Source organism: Leucopleurus acutus, assembly GCF_964270905.1.
Source record: "Leucopleurus acutus genome assembly, chromosome: 15".
NCBI classification, from domain to species: domain Eukaryota; kingdom Metazoa; phylum Chordata; class Mammalia; order Artiodactyla; family Delphinidae; genus Leucopleurus; species Leucopleurus acutus.
This window is the reverse complement of record NC_139157.1, coordinates 26,845,714-26,872,061: the sequence shown is the minus strand read 5'-3', so window position 1 is coordinate 26,872,061 and position 26,348 is coordinate 26,845,714. Positions and strand designations below refer to the sequence as shown.

The 26,348-nt window shown below is 36.6% G+C and overlaps 1 protein-coding gene across 1 annotated transcript in view; it reads right to left on the bottom strand.

The window, feature by feature from the left end:
- MAP3K5 (mitogen-activated protein kinase kinase kinase 5) overlaps positions 1–26,348 on the bottom strand; it is a gene marked incomplete at its 5' end in the record, with an annotated part of 214,286 nt that overhangs the window by 80,688 nt on the left and 107,250 nt on the right. The window contains 3 exons of the mRNA XM_082855833.1: positions 6,652–6,805; positions 9,257–9,416; positions 14,985–15,097. Coding sequence (XP_082711959.1) covers positions 6,652–6,805; positions 9,257–9,416; positions 14,985–15,097 — 427 coding nt within the window. The remainder of the gene's footprint in view (positions 1–6,651; positions 6,806–9,256; positions 9,417–14,984; positions 15,098–26,348) is intronic.

Here is a 26,348-nt window from a genome sequence, read left to right as displayed (position 1 = left end):
TTCTTTCTATCTACTAACTTGGGGTTTTGTTTGTTCTTTCTCTAGTTCCTTTAGGTGTAAGGTTAGATTGTTTATTTGAGATTTTTCTTGTTTCTTGAGGTAGGATTGTATTGCTATAAACTTCCCTCTTAGAACTGCTTTTGCTGCATCTCATAGGTTTTGGATCGTCGCGTTTTCGTTGTCATTTGTCTCTAGGTATTTTTTGATTTCCTCCTTGATTTCTTCAGTGATCTCTTGGTTATTTAGTAACGTATTGTTTAGCCTCCATGTGTTTGTGGTTTTTGTGTTTTCTTCCCTGTTATTCATTTCTAATCTCATAGCGTTTTGGTTGGAAAAGATGCTTGATATGATTTCCATTTTCTTAAATTTACCAAGGCTTGATTTGTGACTCAAGGTGTGATCTATCCTAGAGAATGTTCCATGTGCACTTGAGAAGAAAGTGTAATCTGCTGTTTTCGGATGGAATGTCCCATAAATATCAATTAAATCTATTTGGTCTATTGTGTCATTTTAAGCTTGTGTTTCCTTATTAATTTTCTGTCTGGATGATCTGTCCATTGGTGTAAGTGAGGTGTTAAAGTCCCCCACTACCACTGTGTTACTGTCAATTTCCTCTTTTATAGGTGTTAGCATTTGCCTTACATATTGAAGTGCTCCTAAGTTGGGTGCATATATATTTATAATTGTTGTATCTTCTTCTTGAATTGATCCCTTGATCATTATGTAGTGTACTTCCTTGTCTTTTGCAACATTTTAATCTTAAAGTCTCTTTTATCTGATATGAGTATTACTACTCCAGCTTTCTTTTGATTTCCATTTGCATGGAATATCTTTTTCCATCCCCTCACTTTCAGTCTATATGTGTTCCTAGGTCTGAAGTGGGTCTCTTGTAGACAGCATACATATGGGTCTTTTTTTTGTATCCATTCAGTGCACCTGTGTCTTTTGGTTGGAGCATTTAATCCATTCACATTTAAGGTAATTATCCATATGTATGTTGCTGTTACCATTTTCTTAATTGTTTTGGGTTTATTTTTGTAAGTCCTTTTCTTCTCTTGTGTTTCCCACTTAGAGAAGTTTCTTTAGCATTTGTTGTAGAGCTGGTTTAGTGGCGCTGAATTCTCTTATCTTTTGCTTGTCTGTAAAGCTTTGGATTTCTCCATGGAATCTGAATGACAGCCTTGCCAGGTAGAGTAATTTTGGTTGTAGGTTCTTCCCTTTCATCACTTTAAATATATTGTGCCACTCCCTTCTGGCTTGTAGAGTTTCTGCTGAGAAATAAGCTATTAACCTTATGGAAGTTTCCTTGTATATTATTTGTCATTTTTCCCTTGTTGCTTTTAATAATTTTTCTTTAATTTTTGTCAGTTTGATTACTATGTGTCTTGGCATGTTTCTCCTTGGGTTTATCCTGCCTGGGACTCTCTGCACTTCCTGGACTTGGGTGACTATTTCCTTTCCCATGTTAGGGAAGTTTTCAACTATAATCTCTTCAAATATTTTCTCGGGTCCTTTCTCTGTCTCTTCTCCTTCTGGGACCCCTATAACGCAAATGTTGGTGTGTTTAATGTTGTCCCAGAAGTCTCAGGCTGTCTTCATTTCTTTTCATTCTTTTTTCTTTATTCTGTTCTGCAGCTGTGAATTCTACCATTCTGTCTTCCAGGTCACTTATCCGTTCTTCTGCCTCAGTTATTCTGCTAGTGATTCCTTCTAGTGTCTTCTTCATGTCATTTATTGTACTCTTCATCTCTGTTTGTTCTTTAATTCTTCTAGGTGTTTTTTCTTTAATTCTTCTACATCTTTGTTAAACATTTCTTACATCTGCTTGATCCTGTCCTCCATTCTTTTTCCGAGGTCCTGGATCATCTTCACTATCATTATTCTGAATTCTTTGTCTGGAAAGTTGCCTGTCTCCACTTCATTTAATTGTTTTCCTGAGGTTTTATCTTGTTCCTTCCTCTGGTACATAGTCTTCTGCCTTTTCATTGGCTATCTTTCTGTGAATGTGGTTTTCGTTCTACAGACTGCAGGACTCTACTTCTTCTTGCTTCTGCTGTGCCCTCTGGTGGATGAGGCTATCTAAGAGGCTTGTGCAAGCTTCCTGATGGGAGGGACTGGTGGTGGGTAGAGCTGGGTGTCGCTCTGGTGGGCAAAGCTCTGTAAACCTTTAATCTGCTTGTCTGCTAATGGGTGGAGCTGAGTTCCCTCCCTGTTGATTGTTTAGCCTGAGGAACCCAGCACGGGAGGCTACAGGTTCTTTGGTGGGGTTCACGGCAGCCTTGAGGAGGGCTCCTGCCAAGGAGTACTTCCTGGAACTTCTTCTGCCAGTGTCCTTGCCCTCATGGTGAGACAAAGCCACCCCCCTCCTCTGCAGGAGACCCTCCAACACTAGCAGGTATGTCTGGTTCAGTCTCCTATGGGGTCACTGCTCCTTCCCCCTGGATCCTGATGCACACACTACTTTGTGTGCCCTTCAAGAGTGGAGTCTCTGTTTCCCCCAGTCCTGTTGAAGTCCTGCAATCAAATCCCGCTAGCCTTCAAAGTCTGAAGTCTGTCTCATATGCTTTCATTACCAGACTAGATCCAACAATAATATTTGTCCATATAGGCCAAGAAATAGTTATTTCAAACTGACATTGGATCACCCTTCAAACCCTTAAACTAACACTTAGCTGCAAAATAGATTACTTCTCAATAATATTCACACCAGTAGCATTATTTGTTACGTGGTCCATTATGGAGTTCTCAATATGATACATACACTCAGATCCCTATATTAACTGGTTCTTCAAAGGAATCTGGGAACTCCTCCTCCTGTTGCTGGACCCCCAGGTTGGGAAACCTGACGTGGGGCTCAGAACCTTCACTCCAGTGGGTGGGGTTCTGTGGTATAACTTGTTCTCCGGTTTTTGAGTCACCTACCCAGCAGTTATGGGATTTGATTTTACTGTGATTGCGCCCCTCCTACAGTCTCATTGTGGCTTCTCCTTTGTCTTTGGATGTGGGGTATCTTTTTTTGGTGAGTTCCAGTGTCTTCCTGTTGATGACTGTTCAGCAGTTAATTGTGATTCTGGTGCTTTCGCAAGAGGGAGTGCTCGCACGTCCTTCAATTCTGCCATCTTGACCCAATCTCCCCTAAATATTTTCTAATATAAGTAACCTGGTCAAACCCACTTCCAAAGAAGGATAAGGTAATCACCCCAATCAAGACCTATCACAGCCTTCACAAGTGTGAGCTACAGAAGCTGCTACTCTAAGGACACGAAGAGTTATAGTGACTGACGCAGAACCACAGGCACTAGAAGCTTGCCTTTCTCTATGCAGTAGAGCATGGGCAGAAAATTCCAGTGATTTCAGGAAGTGAGGGGAAAAGGTGAGTGAGTGAAGCAGGATGAATGCGACTGTAATTGATCACTTAAATGGTAGCATCCAGTTGGCTCAGGAGACTGCTGCTTTGGGAGAATGCAGTTATGAATTCCCCATCCCTTTAATTTTTCAATAGTAGTTAAAGATCTGGAATTTTATGTGAGTTCTCCTTATTTTTCATTTGACGTTTTATAAACTTTATTTTTCAGCTGAAATACTCTACCTTTCCATCCATTTTGTCCATCTTTTCCTTTATTTTCCTTAAAATCGTATTATACTTATGTGACGTCCTTACCTGGGAACTACAACATGAGACTCACCTTGGGGAATACCTCTATTGCCTGGTTTTAGCTCTTATTATGTCACTTTTTCCTGCTCCTTAGAATGTCTAGTAATCTTTAATACATCTGAATGACACATTGCAGAGGCTCAGGATAATATCTTTCCAAAGTTTTTGTGTTTTTGGTTTTTTTTCACCTACATAACAGTTAAATTATCAGTGTATGATCTTGATCTTATCAAGGCATACTTTTATTGCAGCTTTGTTTTAGTTTTGCCTTTACTTGTAAAGCATGGGCTCTATACTCTCAACTAGATGCTTTGTGGACCACAGTCTGGGCTCAAAGTCCAACATCTTATCCCTGCATTATTTATTCTCTGGAATATCTGCAGACTTGTCAGCCTTCCAGAAGATGCTCTCTGTCACTTCTGGTCCTGATCTCCTAATCAGCAAGGGAACTTACCTTGATGAAGTTTATTTAAGCCATGTAGGTTTCATCCAAAACCCAATTTTAATCAAATATTGGGACTGGAATTTGTGTTTATTCAGGACATGCTTACTCCTCGTTCACACCATCGAGGCAGTGCCCTAGGGCTCAAGGGAAATACGCAGGCAGAATCCTGGGGCTCACTTGTCAAGGCTCCCCCTTCTCCAACACCCTGTCCCTCATATTCCAGCTGTCTTAGGATCCTGAACACTGATCCCTGCCGGTGCTGCCCAGGGAGAAGCCACCTCCTTGGGCTGCAGCCAGAAAAATGACCTTAGTGAAAAAAGAGGAGGTGAAGGTGGGACTCAGCTCTAGTACCTCCCCTCTCAAGGATGGCAGCCCTCACATGATTGCTGTTTAATGCCTGCAAACAGTTGTTTATATATTTTGGTGGTTTCCTTTGATAAGTTGTAAAATGTGCTTTCCCAAGAAGAGATTATCTCAGATTTACAGCGATTTATAGCAGTATCAAGACCATTTACTCCCTCACAGCCAGCACAGAAGGTTCAACTCTCTTCATTTTTAAATGTTGGCAACAAATTCTTCTCTTTTTTTAAAATCACTGAGTGGTCTTTTAAACATATGAACTTAATTATGTGCATAAACTCATGCATAATAAGAGAAATACTAACTCAAACGACCCCAATATGCCATTTTTCATCTATACGTTTAGCAAAAGTACAAACCTGATAAATACACTTGTTTGGAGAGACTCTGTGAAAGCAGGTAGTTTCATGTATTGCCAGTGGGGATGTCAATTGATATCATCCCTACAGAAGGCAACATGCAATATGAATCTATTCCACTTCTGGGAATTTATCCTACACATATATTTGCACACATGCAAAATGGCAGAGGTACAATGGTGTCTTGTGTTAATTTGCATTTTTTGGCTACCTAGTGAGGTTAATTACCTTTTCATAGGATTTGACCATTTTTCTGTTTCTCTTACTTATCAGTCTGTAGGAGTTGTTTTTGTTTGTTTGTGTTTGTTTTGTTTTTTTGCGTATTCGACAAATTGATCCTTTTGCAGCACTAGTATTAAATATTCTCTCCCTACCTAGCATTTGCCATGTTTATGGTGGATTTTTTTTTAAGGTGAACAAAAACTTGAATTTTTAATGAAACCAAATTGGTCAATGTTTGCCTTTGGGGCTTATAGGTCCCTTTCTGGCTTAAGAAAGCCTGTCTTTCCTGGAGTATATACCTATATTCTCCTAGCTTCTCTCTTATTATTTTCTGGTTTTATTTTTTTTTTATATTCACCTTATGACAGACTAATTCATGTTAAAGTAATTTAAATTAGCTCAGAATAGCTAATATGAGTGGTTTCCTCTCATAGCCAACTTTCTTAGTCCAGCAACAGTTGATTAAATACTTCAGTTCTGTGCTGTCTTCTTTCACTACCACATTTACTACCATCAGAGCACCAGCTAAAGGCAAGCTGCCAGCTCACTCTGAGATAAGTATTTTCCTAGAAAATAGAGTGAAGTGTTTTAGTTTGAAAGGCTTTTCAACTAAAGATCCTGCTGAGCTTACGGCTTCATCTGGAAGCAAGAGCAAAGGAAGAGAGTTAATGCCAGTGATGGATTTAATTAAATGAAACATTTGATCCTACCAACAAGAACTAGAAAACAAGATTTTATAAAAAGAATTGAAAAAAAAGATTGAGAGTTGTCACCACCTCTGAGTATGAAAGACTGAGACAAAGAGAGCTAAAAACAGAGAGATTTATGGCATCACTTTGACATGGGAAGAGATCAGTCAGTTGCCAGTAATTCTTGAATTGGATACTAAAGCTATATTGCTTTGGATGGTATTCCAAGAACTATCAGTATGGGGATGGCATCAGCTGAGATGGACAATATATTTTTAAAGTGTATGTGCGTGCGTGCGTGTGTGTGTGTGTGTGTGTGTGTGTGTGTGTGATACATTTAAATATGTAAATTTGATAGAGACTAGCCAAAATGAGTTGCAGACCAGAACCTATAAGGCATCATTTCCCGTCCTCTAAAGCACTGTAAAAAGTGACTGGGGACACCGCATCTAACTCTGACCCACATGGGTAGTAAGCGGTAGTGATGGAGTAACAATGCAGGTGAGCCTGACACTTTTCACCACAATAATGTTGACGATATTGATGTTGACAATGTCAACAAAACTGTAGTACGAATGAAAACCAGCCATTCATCTGGTCTGAAGAGATATCTTGACTTCCTGAGCTAAGAGATAATCTTTTCTTGGGGAAGCACACGTTACAACTTATCAAAGGAAACCAACAAGTTTCATGGAAAAAACATGAAAATGTATCTTATTTCTCTGATTGTGAGAAGTTATTTTAAAAAGTAAGCTAAAGCAAACCAATTTGTAGAAAATAAATATAGTAACCAGATGACCATTTTCTTTTTAGGGCATGAAAACCAGCACATTAATACAGTCACAATCACAAGTGCAAGATGTTCTTTAAATAAAGGAAACAAAACATAAATGTCCTTAGAGTTAAGTGAAGAGTACTTACTGGAAACCTAACTACAGTGACATCTGTCTTTGTGGCCTCAACCAGGAAATCCATCCAGAAGTCCACAAGTTCCTGCTTGGCCACGGGCTGTTCTGAAGTCAGTTTCACAAAATGCTTATATATCAAAATCGTCTCTACAATAGACTTGAGGTACCTAAAAAAATCAAAAGATATCAGACACATAATAGGCAAATGTAGAACCACCTGTTCCATCTATCCCAGTCTTACTCTGTAAATGTAATTTAAATATGGCATTAATAATTATGCATGCCAAGTCACTAAACTTTATTATTTGTTATATGTCATGTACTATCACATGTTGTCTCACTTAAATCTCACAAAAATTCCGTAAAGTAGGCCATTTTACCTCCATTGTAAAGATGAGGAAACTGAGGTTTAGACAGCTTAAGTAACTTGGACTAAACAATACACCTACTTAAAACATGACTTTTAAAGTAATGCCTATTCTATTCAAGAAAGTGGTTAATGCATTTGTTTTAAAATATGCTCCCTTGAGAAAGCTTTTCTAAGTAGACCGATCATAAGGGATATTATTTTGCTCTAAAGTAACTCAGCTCATATATATTATACAAATATCCTCAAACCTTAAGACAGATGGTGCCTCAAAGGAAAAAGTCAGGAAAAAATGAGGAGCAAGATAATTATATGAGATAATGGGTAAGCAAGCACTTTGTAAACTATAGACATGGAAGTTAACATTAAGCTAATGGAAACAAAGCATTGTTTTGTGGTTGTTATTACTATTGCATAAAATAACGTCTGTTTTCTTGTCAACAGAGGCCAAGACACCTCAGACCAAAGCTCTTTATAACCATGCTTCAGTCTCTTCAGCCATCATCAGAATGGTCACATAAAGAAATAACCAACTTGGCTGCATGTAAACGTGTGCATTTATTGGTTCAGTTATTTTCATGCCATTTGCTGAATGCCTGCCGTCGACATGCTACTGACAGTACAGCCCTGTCCTCAAGCTGCACATGGTGTTGAGGAGACAGAAATGTAACAGGTATTATAGCACCATGAAATAAATGCCCACAGAGCTGTAACTCACAGAGATACGACTAACAAAAGTCATACAGTCAGTATCAATAGAGATATGACTGAAGAACGACGGAAACACGAAAGAAGGAAATTTCCAGAGATGAAAGAATCACAGTGTATGTAACAGCATCCACCATCGTCTCTCTGGGTGTGGGGAAGGGTTTTAGGCCAGCATGTGATTTATGAGCTGATGTGATTCGTGAGTGTTCCCCAGGTGGAGAAGAGGGCTGGAAGACGATGCTCAGTGTGTGCTGAGACACAATGGCATGACGTCAGAAACTGGCATGTTCAGAGTAAATAGAGAGCAGCATAAACCTAGGGGTGTGACAAGAGCTGGGGTTTAATGACTAAGGGCAAACCTTGTTTGCCACGCCAAGGAGGTGGACTTTACCCCTTAGGCTGTGAGGAGCCATTAAACTACGCTGATTTAAATATTTCAGTGGAGGGGAAGGGTCAAACATGCATTTTAGAAAGATCACTATGAGAGCAATGCTGGGGAGGATTTGCTAATAAAGGAGATCTGAATGTGAGGAAATGCTTTAAGAATCCATGAAGGTCTACCATGGTGGGAATTTCCTCAAATGGTGCCTCTGATGAAAAGAAGTCAGTGGCCTGAGCTCTGAGCGCTCTGAGCTTTTCTTGATATCACAGTTAACCTTTAAAAGTCTTTACAGCTAATGGTCAATCATTACATGTGATGCACGATAAAATTAGCATTCAAAAACAGTCCTGGGCTTCCCTGGTGGCGCAGTGGTTGAGAGTCTGCCTGCCGATGCAGGGGACACGGGTTCGTGCCCCGGTCTGGGAAGATCCCACATGCTGCGGAGCGGCTAGGCCCATGAGCCATGGCCGTTGAGCCTGCGCGTCCGGAGCCTGTGCTCCGCAACGGGAGAGGCCACAATAGTGAGAGGCCCGCGTACCGCAAAAAAAAAAAAAAACAAAAAACAAAACAGTCCTAAATGCAGATGGAATTTTGTTTTCATCTCTCCAATTACCACATCCATAGTGATGAGACTTGGGTACATCCCAAGAAAAATTTGAAATTAGAAAAACACACATAATATAGGAAACATCTAAATGTGTCAGTAAACCCTGAGTAAAAAGAAGTGAAAATCAAGAATGAGAATTCCAAAAGTGAGATTAGATCATGAAGGAAACAAAGGGCACATGTTTGGAGCGGAGGCTGGGAAGGCTGAGATGGAAGCTTGTGAACCTGCTGATTAGAGTTGCAGGTATAAAATTCAAGGCCTTTGCATGATTCAAGTGGGTGACACTGCCCAACCTAGGCTAGCAGGTTGGTCAGTGTGATGGAAAAGCTAAGCTTGGTGGCTGGTGGACATACCTGTGTCCAAAGCCATCAGAACCTACATATAACACATTTTATTTACGAGCATCAATCACTTTTTCCTCTAGATTCTGCATTTTATTCTCTAAGCAAATAAAATCCCCTAATTGTCAGTTCAACAGATTTAACAATTTAGAAACAAGTGATAGGAGCTTTTATCAAAAATAACTGTACGAACACCTAACAATTTACTATTACCATGCAGGTGTCTTCAGTTTAAAAAGCTTTTCAGATGCTTGAATGACTCTCAAGTGGTCATTGGCCAGGACACTTGCTCCCAGGAAAAATCCAACTTCCCAGTAGCTCTGGAGCTTTTCCAAGTTTCCCTTTTTACCAAGAAGGCTACTGAGCTTCACCCCTAGAAGATGAAAAGGAAGAATAACTTTACAACACATGGCAGGCAGGCAGAGCTGACGTTTTATTAAAAAGCAAAACTAAGCTTTCATTCCTCCTTTCAGATTAAAAGAGTTTTGTTAAGTTTCTGATTCTAAAAAGGGCTTAAGTTCACTGTAAAAAAAAAAAAAGCAAAAAAAAAGCAGACTAATCAGAAAGGTACACAGAAGCAAGTGAAAATTTCCCTCAATTTGAAAACCGCAAAATAACTGTCAGTGTCACACTGATGTACATCGTTCTAGAATTTTTATATATGCATATATGCATAAGTTAAAAGGTGATAACACTCAACCTCTTGCTGTGTAACCTCCTTCTTTCCCTTACTATATCATGGATTCTTAAATTACTTGAAAGGGAAATATACAGAAATTCTATCCATCAGGTGAAGTATAAATGTATACAGTACATATAGTTTACAAGAGTAAAATGCTATAATAATTATGCGAAAACACTTATACACTTACAAAGTTAAAGAGATAAGGAAACTGACAAATAACATTGTTTTGTTACTTCTGGGTTCTTTGCATTTCATTCTAACTTTTTATCTCTACTCTGCCTTGTATTATTTTTGCATTTGGAAGGATTTGTTTGCTTAAAAAATATATATATCTCCGTAGAATTGCCACTAACATCCATAACATATGACAGGAAAGTTACTAAATGTCAGGAAAGTTATCTGCGATTTGGGAGTAAGGTAAAAATGTGGAACATGTCATTTTAATATCATATGGAGGCATAAGGCCACTCTAGGACTGTCTAGGGAAAGTGTAGCTAAGTTCATCTCACTATTTATTAACGATCTTAGAGAAGTTTACCTGTTAACTTGTATAATATGTTTTTGTTCAGGAGAGATGTAAATAATTTCTGCCTAGTTAAACAGTGAATCCCTAAGATTTATAAACTGTTGGACATAAACAAGCTTTTTAAAACAATCAAACTCGGATATCTGATTCTAACATTTCTTTCTTCAATTATGAATACCCTAGCTTCTTAAATAAACTTTAAACGGGACATAGCCTCTTACTGTTTCCATGTTAACTGAATTAAATAGAATAATATTTTATATTTTCTGAGAGTCATAAATTTATCTTTTTTGAAAATTATACTTTAACAAAACAACCTTTAAAAACCTTTATGCTGGGCTTCCCTGGTGGTGCAGTGGTTGAGAGTCCGCCTGCTGATGCAGGGGACACGGGTTCGTGCCCCAGTCTGGGAAGATCCCACATGCCATGGAGTGGCTGGGCCCGTGAGCCATGGCCACTGAGCCTGCGCGTCCGGAGCCTGTGCTCCGCAACGGGAGAGGCCACAACAGTGAAAGGCCCGCATACCGCAAAAAAACAAAACAAAGAAAACCCCACAAACTTTATGCTGCTTTTTATCATATAATTCCACTTAAGCCAAGAAACTTGTAGGAAAAAGTCCATCTGGGAATTCTTCACATTTTGAGATGATAAATTAAAAAGAACGGCTTTGCCACCTTAAAATTTCATGAGATGAGAAAAATTACACACGTGTATGCAACAACATCCAGGATCTCCTATCTGGACATAAAAAATACAACAAATACAAATGGAAGAAGAAAGTGCAGGGGAGAAATCAGACACTAAAAATATGTGTCTCTATCAATCTCAGTTGAAAATGAATTCTCTTTTTTGTGTCATACTTGGGAACAACGAATGCAGAACTGATCTAGTGCCAAACCATTTAAACATTTAAATAGGGACTATGAAAGTGTTTAATAGTAAAATTACAATATTAGTTTTAAAATAAAATTTCAGGTTTATTCATGCTTCCCAGAAGTTCATTCTATGAGGGTGATATTAACGTTAGCCTTGGCATAAATTTGTCACATGATTGTTACCCTAAGCCATTCTGCATTCAGACAAAAATTTTTTTTTTAAATGGCCAATAGTATTTTAGTATATGGATGGGTCATTTTAATTTCCCCAAATGCAGATGGTGGCTGCTTTTTATTACTATAAACATTCTTATACATGTCGCTTTGTGCACTTGTTCGATTACTTCTTTATTACAAAGTCCTAAACCTGGACTTGTTAGGGACAGAAGATATGCCCATTTTAAGTGCTGATATTACCGACACTATCATGTCCTTTCATCTTTGCCAATATGATGGAGGAAAAAGGAAACATTGTCTTTTTAAACCACTTATTTCACATTCACCATATCAGGTGGCACACATCCAGCCATCCCACCATTAGGGATGCTGGTTGGATCACTGACAGCTGGATCCCTCGAGGGAATATATACAATGAATTGTATGGGAACGTTTGTTCCTTTGTTATTAACAAGCAATCTGTGGGTGAGCTTTGGTATCATGTAAATATGGCAAATGAAAATTTAAAAAAATAAGCATCTTAATGGTTTTAGTTCTAATTGATGATCCTTGTCAGAATCATTATTTTAATATCACTAGCATTATCAACTTTATCATTCCTTCTACTTTATTAGCTAGCATTCTTTTGAAGAATACATTCTCCTGAAGAATATACAGTTAGTATGTAGCATGTCTTAAGAAGAGCTTTACCTCCTCAACTGGATGAACTATAGTATCCCTTTAAAAGGAAGGGAAAGTACTGAATTTTTTTCCTTATAATTTTCAATTTTCTAAGAATTTGGTCACTTCCATAGATGGCAAGTGACTTGTTTCGTGGTTGGTGACGCGTTTTGATTTAGTTTTGATTTCTTTTTCTTGATTATCCTTTTAGACTCATGGATTTTTATATTCAGTAATACAAATTTTATTTTAATAGCTCCCTGAAAATAAGATTCAAATAGTGGTTTGTCTCAATTCCAATCACACTGTTCTTTTATTACATCATCATCTCATAAAGTGTCTCATGGTTGAAAAATTCCACAGAAGATGGGAGAATCACCTTTTATTTAGCTAAAGTTTGAATATGAATTTTAAGGCTTGTGAAGCTGAAAAAAGGATAAAGATGTAAGAAGCGGTTCTGTGTTTTTAAATCCTAGTTCTAAATAGGACAAACATCAGTGATTATTCAAAAACTGGGAAATTAAAACACAGATCATGAAGCAATTAGTCATAACCTCAAACAAACACACAACTAGAATTAAGAGTCTTTGGGCAACAGATTATGACAGCTAAGAACTGTTCTTACATTAGAGTTCTTAAAGTTAAGATGATATGTTTGGAAAGCCTCAGATTTGGTGAACTTCTTATGACATCTTAATCTTTAATTGCTTATCCTTTATGAATAAATCAAATTTCAAAATACATCTAAAGAAAAGATTTTATAAATTAAAGTCTGATTACTATCAGAACTCAGGAACTCAGAATAATTTGTATATTTGCAGGGGACCAATAAAAAAAAAGTGGGAGAAGATATAAATTACTAAAAATTTTGATTAAAAAGAGAATGCAACTTATATTTTTAAATATGCCAGATATGTTATCAATCTTTTTTATTATATACTATTACTAATAAAATTATTATATTAAAATATTCATTTATTTAGTCAAACTATTTTCCTTGAAAATCCCTTTAACTCTATTTTACCATATAAATATTAACTTTAGGTCAACCTATGTTGATTAGCATAATTTGTGATTGAGTAGAATCTAAATTAGTGAGTTTTAATTGCCTTTTAGTTTTTAAGGACATATAATTCAGAGTGTATATCACAGTATTTTAGAAGCCTAAAACTTAGCTTTTATGGGAACTAAAAATTTATTGTCAAGTCAGATTTTAAGTCTGTGTATGTTTTGCAATTTCCAAAATTAAAAATTCAACTTCATATGCTTTCAAATGTTTGTTCAACATGTATTATGAATCAGCTCTTCTTGAAAAAATTGAAGTGTGTTTCCTTTACAAAGTTACATTAATCACAGTTCCTCAAACCTCAGAGTGCTAATCACCCTTTTTCTTTCCCCCAGCTTTTGAAAGGTATAATTGACATAGCACTGTGTAAGTTTAAGGTGTACAATGTGTTGATTCGATACACTTATATCTGGCAAAATGATCACACTGTAGCCTTAGCTCACACCTCCAACATGTCATATAATTTCCACTTCTTTTTTGTGGTGAGAACATTTAAGATCTACTGACCATTTTAATCTACATTTAACTTAAAAATGAGAATTTAGAATAGGTACATTTCAAACCACTATGTTACTGCTCTACTTACACATGCAAATCAGTGTCAAATTCTGTGATGATCTGCAGGCTTCAACCTCAAGTTCAAGAACAGAGCAATACAAATCATTTTTAGATCACTGATGCATAAGGAGTTTTGGCTAGTGTAGAGTTTTTTAAATAACCTTAGATGCAGAATTTTATTATAATTATAATTTAATTATAATAAATAATTATTTATAATAAAATAATTATATTTATGAAAAGTGTATATTTTACTGATTTCATTTTCCAACTAAAAATATTATTTCAAATAAAACTTTGTGCCACTTGAATTGAATACCACTGCAATCCAGCAGCAACCATTGTATCATTCTTTTAGTCTGCGTCTTTTAAAACGTACTTAATACTCAAACTTTACTTGCCTCAAAGATTTCCCAGAACATCATATAAGGCCATTTTATTAGTCTTTCCCAAATAATGTAAAAAAAAAAAGTCCAGGGCTCATTTTTTCTTATGACAAATTAAACAAAACATTTCTCCAGTTAAAAATCTTAAAGGAAAAGTTTCTTCTACAATTCATAGCTTAACTAAGATAAATTTTTTTCCTCTACGAAAAATATGGCAAACTATTTCTATGTCTGTAGTAAAAACTCCTGCAAGAGTTGTAAAGGATCTCTGAGAGAGGTTAGACACTCAAAAGAGAGCAAAATCTGATTACCTTAGATGGTATTCAATATCTAGAACCTTAAAAAATGTTATCAAAGCCAGAACCAAGGAAATCACACAGAATTTGTTCACTGAGATATCCTAATCTTCAAAAATTCCAAAGAAGGGTCAGCATATGAGACAATGTCCACTGATAAAAGGGAAAAAAGCACATTCTATCAATGGCTACAATTCAGAGATGGTCTCTGAGGAGACCAGTCACTGCCAAGACTGCCATCTGCTTGACCTGTTGTTCTAGGGGTTTGGGAGGCTCCACCTCCAACAAAACTGAAATCATACGGACAAGTGTACAAGAAACAGAAACAGGAAATATCAGAGTTTCCTTCCTCCCTTTCTTTCTTTCTTTCTTTCAGCCCCAGGAAAGCAAAATCAATCTAAGATAGGAAACTTCCCTGATGTTCCACAAAACACTACCTTATTTGGCAGTTGAGGGCTGAATGCAGAGCCCATATTTTTAATTAGTTTGAGCTGGAATTAAAAATATCAGGTAAAATAAACTAAAAACTGAATTACAACCCAATGTCAGGATTTTGCACAACAATATGAAACATTAAATAAGGAGATGTAATTTGTTTTTTAGGAAGTCAGATGGGACAGAAAGCAAAGGGACTATCTATCAAAGATTCTTTTTCTTTGTATCGTTGGGTACAGTTTCTTGATTTCCATGGAAAGCGTCAAACTGTACTTACCAACTTTTCGGAGCTCAAAGGAAGATTCGAACTGGTGCCCAGATGCCAGGAGGAGGACCGCATAATTAATTCCTGACTGTAGTGTTGGCTCAGATTCAAATGCCTTTTTGAACCTATAAAAAAAAAACACACACACACACAAATGTACAAGTTTACTTTTTCAGTCATGAAAGTTTGAGTTTGCAATAGCTTCTGTTTGCATAACTCCAAGGCCTGAGCAAGTAAAAATATTCCACGGCTTTCACCCCAGAATCTAGTGTGCTATTAGGATTTAATGCTTAAGTGACTATATACCCTCACCCTCAGCAACATGGCATTCCCCTCACTTAACTCAGCCTCATCATAGCATCTCCAGTCTTTAAAAAAATCCTCTCTTCAAAGTCTTCCATAAATGTAAGAGAGCGTGTGTGTGTGTGCAAACATGTGTAAACAGTGAAAATTTAAAGATAAGAACCCTGTACATATTTTAAGTAGTTTTTAAAAGATTCAAAAATACACAAAGCAAAAAAAAAAAAAAATATATATATATATATATATATATACACAAAACAATGAGGAAGATTATTTATGTAACATACTGAAACAATCACTTCCATAAGAGTGATATAGAAATGCAATAAAGAATGTCAGTTGCAGTAAGAAATTAAGGAAAACAGAGATTGTGCCTGTGCATACTAATTTTGGCTCAAAGAGAATGAGAACACTTCTGAATATGCATGAAACTGAATATCAACCTTTAAAAACGTTTCACAATTTGAGAAGACTTCAGTGTTTGTACATCCCCTGTATTTTCAAGGTAACACTTCCTAGGTTCCATTCAAGGGTCTCCTCACATACATCATTTAACAGGCAACAATATTCAATATTATTTCATTTAAGAGCATGAAGAAGAACAAAATTAAAATTAATGCCGTAGTGACTAATAGAAACTGAGCCAAACTTGAAAAATGAAATAGCTATTTAAAAAAATCAGATCAAGGAAAATATAAAGACTAAATACCTAATGAATAACCATTTAATGATACAAAAAAAAGGATACTTAGGGAAAAACACATTAAAATTCCAAGATAGATGCATTCTTATTAAAATCATTAACTGTGAAACTGAAAGGTGTAAATTGCCAAAATGGCAGCCCCCACAATAATGTACATTAGAGTATATTCTTGGCTTTTATATACACCTGAAGTTTTCCATAATTTAAAATGGTAAGGTAAACTTCAGAAGAAAAGTACATCTTTTCTGAATATTGAGAATCATGTGCCCTTTTTAAGGGTCTTACTTTTTAAGCAAAAAAAGTGTCTCTGAAAGGAAACAAAACTCAAATAACTATTAATCTTAACTAGTTGGCTCGAATAGTTATATATGTGAAATAAGAAAAAAATATTTCTAACTGCATCACTGTTGCTGATTAAAAAGCATTTTTATCTCTCCAGAAGTACAGGTGTTTCCCAAATCTAAAATGGAAAAAGCATGTACCCAGACTGCTGATATCCAAGCAGGTCATATCAAGGAAAGACATGATTTGTAAGTCTTAGATGCATATAAGACCCAAAGGTCTTCGTGTTTGTTCAGAGGCAAGTAGAAGGTCCCAGCAAAAAAAGATATAGGAGAAGAGAGGAGTTAATACCTTTCTTTCTACAAATACTTTATAGTTTCCACAAATTCATATCAAGATACATAATATTTTTCAACAAATACATTCTTTCATTTCTCCTGAAAGAAAAGAACATGGAAGAGTTCTCTTCAACATATTCAAAGGAAGATGCAGAAAGCAAGATAACACCAAATCAACCAATAAATATTGACTAAGTGCTTCCTATGTGCCAAACTAACCAAAATAAAAAATTGGGCTTAGAGCTGTTTTTCTGTTACCATGAACAATACATTTAAGGATATTTTAACCAAAATATAGATGCAATAAATTAATAATTTATACTTTTTATGGCTCACAGAACTCCATAATAATAAGCTGGGTATCGAGGAGAAAGTCTTAAGGAAGTGGAAATTCTCACACACTGTAAAAGTACATTAGTATAGTATTTCTCGGCAGAAATTTGCCAATATCTATCAAAAATTGTAAAATATTAAAAAAAGCAATGCATACCTATTGACACAAGATTTCCATATCTATGGGTTTATACTAAGAAAAAACATTAAATATGTAATCAGAAATTTGGTTACAAGAATATTTGTTACAACATGAAACAGTACTTCCTAAGTTTCCCACAATATTATAAAATGGAATATGGAATAAAATGTATTCTGAATGTTGGAAAGCTATGTAACTGTTTAACTTAGAAGAATAGTTAATGTTGGGGAAAACCTGAGTTTCCAGGTAAGATATAATAGTCTACTCGGGAGCCATCACTCCTGCTACAACAACTAGGTGGGAAAAAGGATACACATCAAAAACATATTTTTATAGATGCTGGAGATCTATGGAAGCAACAGCACAACAAAATCACTGAAATAAAATTCCGAACAGGGAAGTGTCCTACCAAGGAGAGCTGAATTGCTTTTGTCGCTATAGGGGCATTCGCTGATTCCAACCATAATATTAAGCATAGGCTTGGCACAGGCAGAGAAACTCTACCTATTTGAAACGCTACCAGGGAAAAGAGAAACAAGTGGATTTCCTGATAGTTGCATGGGCTGGCATGACAGGGTGAAACCTAGAGGAACCGCAAATGTGCGGCCGGTTTTCTCCACAGGACATTTGTTGAATGCTGGCTATATGAGCAGTTGGGGATGAGGTATGGCTGGAATGGCAGTGAAATATGAAGTCCAGCAGTACTTAGGAGTGAAGTGTTACTTGAGGGAGAGGCTGCAACAAATAGATGGCAATCTCCTCCAATGTCTGGAGCTGTATAAGAGAATAAGCAGTCAAACTCAAAACCCCAAAGGGCAGTTATAAAATCTTCCACAGTACTTAAGGGATAAGAAGATAGAACCCTGCTTGGCTCTCAATCAAAAGCTGAGGGCGGTCACATCCAGGAAGCAGGAACAAAACAGAGACAGACAGGGTCAAATAAAACTGAAACCCAGGGTGGCGGAGTAGAAGGACGTACTCTCACTCCCTCTTGTGAGAACACCAGAATCACAACTAGCTGCTGGACAATCATCTACAGGAAGACACTGGAACTCACCAGAAAAGATACCTCAAATCCAAAGACAAAGGAGAAGCCACAATGAGACAGCAGGAAGGGCGCAATCACAGTAAGATCAAATCCCATAACTGCTGGGTGGGTGACTCACAGACTGGAGAACACTTATACCACAGAAGTCCACCCACTGGAGTGAAGGCACCCCAACCTGGGGCTCCAGCAACGGGAAGAGAAATTCCTAGAGAATCAGACTTTGAAGGTTACTGGGATTTGACTGCAGGACTTCGACAGGGCTGGGGGAAACAGAGACTCCACTCTTGGAGGGCACACACAAAGTAGTGTGTGCATCGGGACCCAGGGGAAGGAGCAGTGACCCCAGGGGAGACTGAACCAGACCTACATGCTAGTATTGGAGGGTCTCCTGCAGAGGAGTGGGGTGGCTGTGGCTCACCATGGGGAGAAGAACACTGGCAGCAGAAGGTCTGGGAAGTACTCCTTGGCAGGAGCCCCCCCAGAGTGTACCATTAGCCCCATCAAAGAGCCCAAGTAGGCTCCAGTGTTGGGTCGCCTCAGGCCAAACAACCAACAGGGAGGGGGGAACCCAGCCCCACCCATCAGCAGTCAAGCGGATTAAAGTTTTACTGAGCTCTGCCCACCAGAGCAATGCCAGCTCTATCCACCACCAGTCCTTCCCGTCAGGAAACTTGCACAAGCCTCTTAGGTAGCCTCATCCACCAGAGGGCAGACAGCAGAAGCAAGAACTACAATCCTGCAGCCTGTGGAACAAAAACCACATTCACAGAAAGATAGACAAGATGAAAAGGCAGAGGGCTATGTATCAGATGAATGAACAAGATAAAACGCCAGAAAAGCAGCTAAATAAAGTGGAGACAGGCAACCTTCCAGAAAAAGAATTCAGAATAATGATAGTGAAGATGATCCAGGACCTCGGAAAAAGAATGGAGGCAAAGATTGAGAAGATGCAAGAAATGTTTAACAAAGACCTAGAAGAATTAAAGAACAAACAAACAGAGATGAACAATACAATAACTGAAATGAAAAATACACTAGAAGGAATCAATAGCAGACTACTTGAGGCAGAAGAACCGATAAGTGACCTGTAAGACAGAACGGTGGAATTCACTATTGCAGAACAGAATAAAGAAAAAAGAATGAAAAGAAATGAAACAGCCGATGAGACCTCTGGGACAACGTTAAATGCAACAACATTCGCATTACAGGGGTCCCAGAAGGAGAACAGAGAGAGGAAGGACCCAAGAAAAAGGTTGAAGAGATTACAGTTGAAAACTTCCCTAACACAGGAAATGAAATAGCCAACCAAGTCCAGGAAGTGCAGAGAGTCCCATACAGGATAAACCCAAGGAGAAACATACCAAGACACATAGTAATCAAATTGGGAAAAATTAAAGACAAAGAAGAATTATTGAAACCATAAAGGGAAAAATGACAAATAACATACAAGGGAACTCCCATAAGGTTAACAGCTGATTTCTCAGCAGAAACTCTACAAGCCAGAGGGAGTGGCATGATATACGTAAAGTGATTAAAGGGAAGAACCTACAACCAAGATTATTCTACCCAGCAAGGATCTCATTCAGATTCAATGGAGAAAGCGAAAGCTTTACAGACAAGCAAAAGCTCAGAGAATTCAGCCCACCAAACCAGCTCTACAGCAAATGCTGGAGGAACTTCTCTCACTGGGAAACACAAGAGAAGAAAAGGACCTACAAAACCAAACCCAAAACAATTTAGAAAATGGTAATAGGAGCATACATATCGATAATTACCTTAAACGTGAATGGATTAAACGCTCCAACCAAAGACACAGGCTTGCTGAATGGATACAAAAACAAGACCCATATATATGCTGTCTACAAGAGACCCACTGCAGACCTAGGGACACATTCAGACTGAAAGTGAGGGGATGGAAAAAGATATTCCATGCAAATGAAAATGAAAAGAAAGCTGGAGTAGCAATACTCATATCAGAAAAAATAGATGTTAAAATAAAGAATGTTGCAAGAGACAAGGAAGGACACTACATAATGATCAAGGGATCAATCCAAGAAGAAGATATAACAATTATAAATATATATGCACCCAACATAGGAGCACCTCAATATATAAGGCAACTGCTAACAGCTATAAAAGAGGAAATTGACAGTAACACAATAATAGTGGGGGACTTTTAACACCTCACTTACACCAATGGACAGATCATCCAAAATGAAAATAAATAAGGAAACAGAAGCTTTAAATGACACAATAAACAGGATAGATTTAATTGATATTTATAGGACATTGCATCTAAAAACAGCAGTTTACACTTTCTTCTTAAGTGCTCACAGAACATTCTCCAGGATAGATCACATCTTGGGTCAGAAATCAAGCCTAGGTAAATTTAAGAAAATTGAAATCATATCAAGCATCTTTTCTGACCACAACACTATGAGATTAGAAATGAATAACAGGGAAAAAAACATAAAAAATACAAACACATGGAGGCTAAACAATACGTTACTAAATAACCAAGATCACTGAAGAAATCAAAGAGGAAATCAAAAAATACCTAGAGACATATGACAATGAAAACACGACAATCCAAAACCTGTGGGATGCAGCAAAAGCAGTTCTAAGAGGGAAGTTTATTATACAAGCCTACCTCAAGAAACAAGAAAAATCTCAAACAATCTAACCTCACACCTAAAGGAACTAGAGAAAGAAGAACAAACAAAACCCAAAGTTAGCAGAAGGAAAGAAATCATAAAGATCAGAGCAGAAATAAATGAAATAGAAACAAAGAAAACAATAGCAAAGATGAATAAAACTAAAAACTGGTTCTTTGAGAAGATAAACAAAATTGATAAACCATTAGCCACACTCATCAAGAAAAAGAGGGAGAGGACTCAAATCAATAAAATTAGAAATTAAATAGGAGAAGTTACAACAGATACCGCAGAAATACAAAGCATCCTAAGACTACTATAAGCAACTCTATGCCAATAAAAAGGACAACCTAGAAGAAATGGACAAATTCTTAGAAAGGTATAACCTTCCAAGACTGAACCAGGAAGAAATAGAAAGTATGAACAGACCAATCACAAGTAATGAAATTGAAACTGTGATTAAAAATCTTCCAACAAACAAAAGTCCAGGACCAGATGGCTTCACAGGTGAATACTATAAAACATTTAGAAAAGAGCTAATACCCATCCTTCTCAAATTCTTCCAAAAAAATGTGGATGAAGGAACACTCCCAAACTCATTCTATGAGGCCACCATTACCCTGATACCAAAACCAGACAAAGATACTACAAAAAAAGAAAATTACAGACCAATATCACTGATGAATATAGATGCAAAAATCCTCAACAAAATACTAGCAAACAGAACCCAACAACACATTAAAAGGATCATAAACCATGATCAAGTGGGATTTATCCCAAGGATGCAAGAAGTTTTCAATATATGCAAATCAATCAATGTGATACACCATATTAACAAATTTAAGAATAAAAATCATATGATCATATCAACAGATGCAGAAAAAGCTTTTGACAAAATTCAACACCCATTTTTGATAAAAACTATCCAGAAAGTGAGCATAGAGGGAACCTACCTCAACATAATATAGGCCATATATGACAAACCCACAGCAAACATCATTCTCAATAGTGAAAAACTGAAAGCATTTCCTCTAAGATCAGGAACAAGACAAGGATGTCCACTCTCACCACTAATATTCAACATAGTTTTGGAGGTCCTAGCCACAGCAATCAGAGAAGAAAAAGGAATAAAAGGAATCCAAATTGGAAAAGAAGAAGCAAAACTGTCACTGTTTGCAGATGACATGATAGTATACATAGAGAATCCTAAAGATGCCACCAGAAAACTACTAGAGCTAATCAATGAATTTGATAAAGTTGCAGGATACAAAATTAATGCACAGAAATCTCTTGCATTCCTATACACTAATGATGAAAAATCTGAAAGAGAAATTAAGGAAACACTCTCATGTACCACTGCAACAAAAAGGATAAAATACCTAGGAATAAACCTACCTAGGGAGACAAAAGACCTGTAAGCAGAAAACTATAACCACTGATGAAAGAAATTAAAGATGATACCAACAGATGGAGAGATATACCATGTTCTTGGATTGGAACAGTCAATATTGTGAAAATGATTATACTACTAAAGCAATCTACAGATTCAATGCAATCCCTATCAAATTACCAATGGCATTTTTTACAGAACTAGAACAAAAAAATCTTAAAATATGTATGGAGACACAAAAGACCCCAAAGAGCCAAAGCAGTCTTGAGGGAAAAAAACGGAGCTGCAGGAATCAGACTCCCTCACTTCAGACTATACTACAAAGCTACAGTAATCAAGACAATATGGTATTGTCACAAAAACAGAAACATAGATCAATGGAACAAGATAGAAAGCCCAGAGATAAACCCACGCACCTATGGTCAAATAACCTATGACAAAGAGGGCAAGGATATATGATGGAGAAAAGACAGTCTCTTCAATAAGTGGTGCTGGGAAAACTGGACAGCTTCATGTAAAAGAATGAAATTAGAATGCTCCCTAACACCATACACAAAAATAAACTCAGACCTGAATGTAAGACCGGACACTATAAAACTCTTAGAGGAAAACATAGGAAGTACACTCTTTGACATAAGTCACAGCAAGATCTTTTTTCATCCACCTCCTAGAATAATGGAAATAAAAACAAAAATATACAAATGGGACCTAATAAACTTAAAAGCTTTTGCACAGCAAAGGAAACCACAAACAATACAAAAAGACAACCCTCAGAATGGGAGAAAATATTTGCAAATGAATCAACAGACAAAGGATTAATCTCCAAAATATATAAACAGCTTATGCAACTCAATATTAAGAAAACAAACAACCCAGTCCAAAAATGGGCAGAAGACCTAAATGGACATTTCTCCAAAGAAGACATAAAAATGGCCAAGAAGCACATGAAAAGCTGCTCAACATCACTAATTATTAGAGAAATGCAAATCAAATCTACAATGAGGTATCACCTCACACCAGTTAGAATGAGCATCATCAGAAAATCTACAAGAACAAATGCTGGAGAGGGTGTGGAGGAAAGGAACCCTCCTGCACTGTTGGTGTGAATGTAAATTGATACAGCCACTATGGAAAACAGTATAGATGTTCCTTAAAAAGCTAAAAATCGAATTACCATATGATCCAGCAATCCCACTACTGGGCATATACCCAGAGAAAACCGTAATTGAAAAAGACACATGCACCCCAATGTTCATTGCAGCACTATTTACAATAGCCAGGTCATGGAAGCATCCTAAATGCCTATCGACAGACAAACGGATAAAGAAGATGTGGTACCTATATACAATGGAATATTACTCAGCCATAAAAAGGAACAAAATTGGGTCATTTGTTGAGATGTGGATGGATCTAGAGACTGTCATACAGAGTGAAGTAAGTCAGAAAGAGAAAAACAAATATCGTACATTAACACATATATGTGGAACCTAGAAAAATGGTACAGATGAACCAGTCTGCAGGGCAGAAATAGAGACACACATGTAGAGAACAAATGTACGAACACCAAGGGGGGAAAGCGGGGGTGGGGTGGTGGGGTGGTGGTGGGATGAGTTGGGAGATTAGGATTGACATGTATACACTGATGTGTATAAAATCGATGATTGACAAGAACCTTCTGTATAAAAAAATAAATTAAATAAAATTTTTAAAAAATAAATAAAGTAATTAAAAAAAAAAAAAAACTGAAACCCCAACCAACTCAACTCAGTTGTGGTTTTTGAAGTAATCATCTTCTCACCCTGCCTGGCTAACAGAGGAAAGTAAGAGCCTTCTATGAGAGAAAATAAAATCTCCTCAGCCTCAATAATTCTTAAATACAAAATATATGGCATACAATAAAGAATTATGAGACATGCAAAGAGTCAGAAAAATGTGACCAATAAACAAAAGAGCAAAACAGACAAGAGACCTGCCTCACAGATAATTCAGATGTTGGAGTTTGTAGACAAGAACTTTAAATAATTATTACAAATATGGTGAAGAAAATTAAGAAAGAAATGGACAAATGAATGAAAAGAGAAACAATTTTAACAGAGAGTTGAAATCTAAAAAAAGAGAATCAAATAATCTAGAACTAAAATGTACAATGCCTGAAAATAAGAATTCATTGTATGTGTTTAATAGCAGATGACGCAGCAGAAGATAGATTTGGTGAAATGAAAAAACAGGTCAATAAAAAATATCAAAACTGAAACAGGGAGAGAAAAAGGTAGGGGAAAAAACAAAACAGAGCATAAGAGAGAGATATAGTTAAATGGTCTAACATATGTATTACTGTAGCCCCAGGAAGAGGAAAGAGAGAATACAGAACACAAGAAATATTTGAAGACATAAGGCCAAAAATATTCCAAACTGTTGAAAACATTAACCCACAGATCCAAAAAGATCAGCTAACTTCAAGCACAATAAAATAATAAGTACAGCCTAAATGTTGAAACCAAAGACACGGAGGAAAATCTTAAAATCAGCCAGAAAGAAAAAGATACATTACTTTCCAAGGAGCAATACAATTGAGAGCTGACTTTGCAATACAAACTATGGAAGCCAAAAGATAATGCAACAACATCTTAAGAGTGATAAAAGGAAAAAGAAAAGGTGTAAGAAAGATGTGTTCATACAAACAAAAACTGGCAGAATTGGTTGCCAGCAGATCCATATTACAGAAAATACTAAACGTATTCAGGCTGAAGAGTAGTGATTCCAGTTGGAAGCACTGAACTGCAGGAAGAGCATCAGAAAGGGTAAATATTTGACTATATATAAAAGATATTAACTAAACTATTAAATATTTACACTGCTCTAAGTTTCTTTCCTTGTTCAGGAAGTGGTAAAGTACAAATTTAAGGTAGACTGTAAAAGCCAAGGATGTGGATTGTCACCTCTAGGGAACTACTAAAAGCATAACATAAAAAGTATTACTAAAATGTTAATAGATGATAAAATGTAATACTAAATTAATTGAAAAAATGGAGGGAATGGAGGATTAATGGAACAAAGAAGATATGAAATAAATAGAAAATAAATAGCAGGATGGTAAGACATAAGCACAACTACCAGTTACCACATTAAATGTAAATGATCTAAACATTCCAAATAAAAAAGACTTCTCAAATTTGATTTAAGAACAACAGCGGAAAAAAAAAAAAAAGAAAAAAGAAAGAAACAACTATAATGCATTTAAAAGAGACACACTTTAAATATAAAGATACAGTTAGGTTGAACGTAAAACAATGCATAAAGATGTATCACTCAACTACTAACCAAAAGAAATCTGTTGTGATTATATATTAATATCAGACAAAAGTAACTTTAAGGCAAAAATGATTGCAAGATATAAGGAGGAACATTTCATAATGATAAAAGGGTAAATTCAACAGGAAGATTTATAATCCTAAACACACTTGTTAACATGGCTTCAAAATACATAAAGCAAAAACGGACAAAACTAAAAAATAGACAAATCTACATTCATAGTGGGAGATCTCAAAACACCTGTCTCAGTGATGATCAAACAAGCAGACAAAAAATATCAGTGAAGATGCAGAAGATTTGAATAACATGATTAATCAAGTTAATCTACCTGACTTATGTGGAACACTACACCCAACAACAGTGGACTATATCCTGGGCTATAAAGGCACCTCTCACAGAAATAGAATTAAACTAGAGAACAAGAAAGAAAGATATGTTTGTAAATTGGGCACCTACTTCTGAAGAACCCAGGGGTCGAAAAACTCACACTGAAAATTAAAAGGTATTTGATCTGAATAATATTGAAAGTTCAATACATCAAAACTTCTGGGATGCAGAACAATTTTTATCTTTAAATGCATATGCTGGGAAGGGAGCAAGGTTGAAAAATCAATGCTCTAAGCTTCCATCTAGAAATATAACAGCATATATTCCCACACAAAGTGGAAGGAGGGTATAATAAAGGAAAGAACAGAAATCAATGAAGTTGAAAACAGATGTGCAATAAAGAAAATCAACAGTGCCAAAAGTTGGTTCTAGGAGAAGATAAATAAAATTGATAAACTCCTAGGTAGGTAGACTGCTCATAAGAGAGAGAAAGAGAATACAAATTACTGTTATTCAAAAGTATCAGAAATGAAAAGTGGGACAT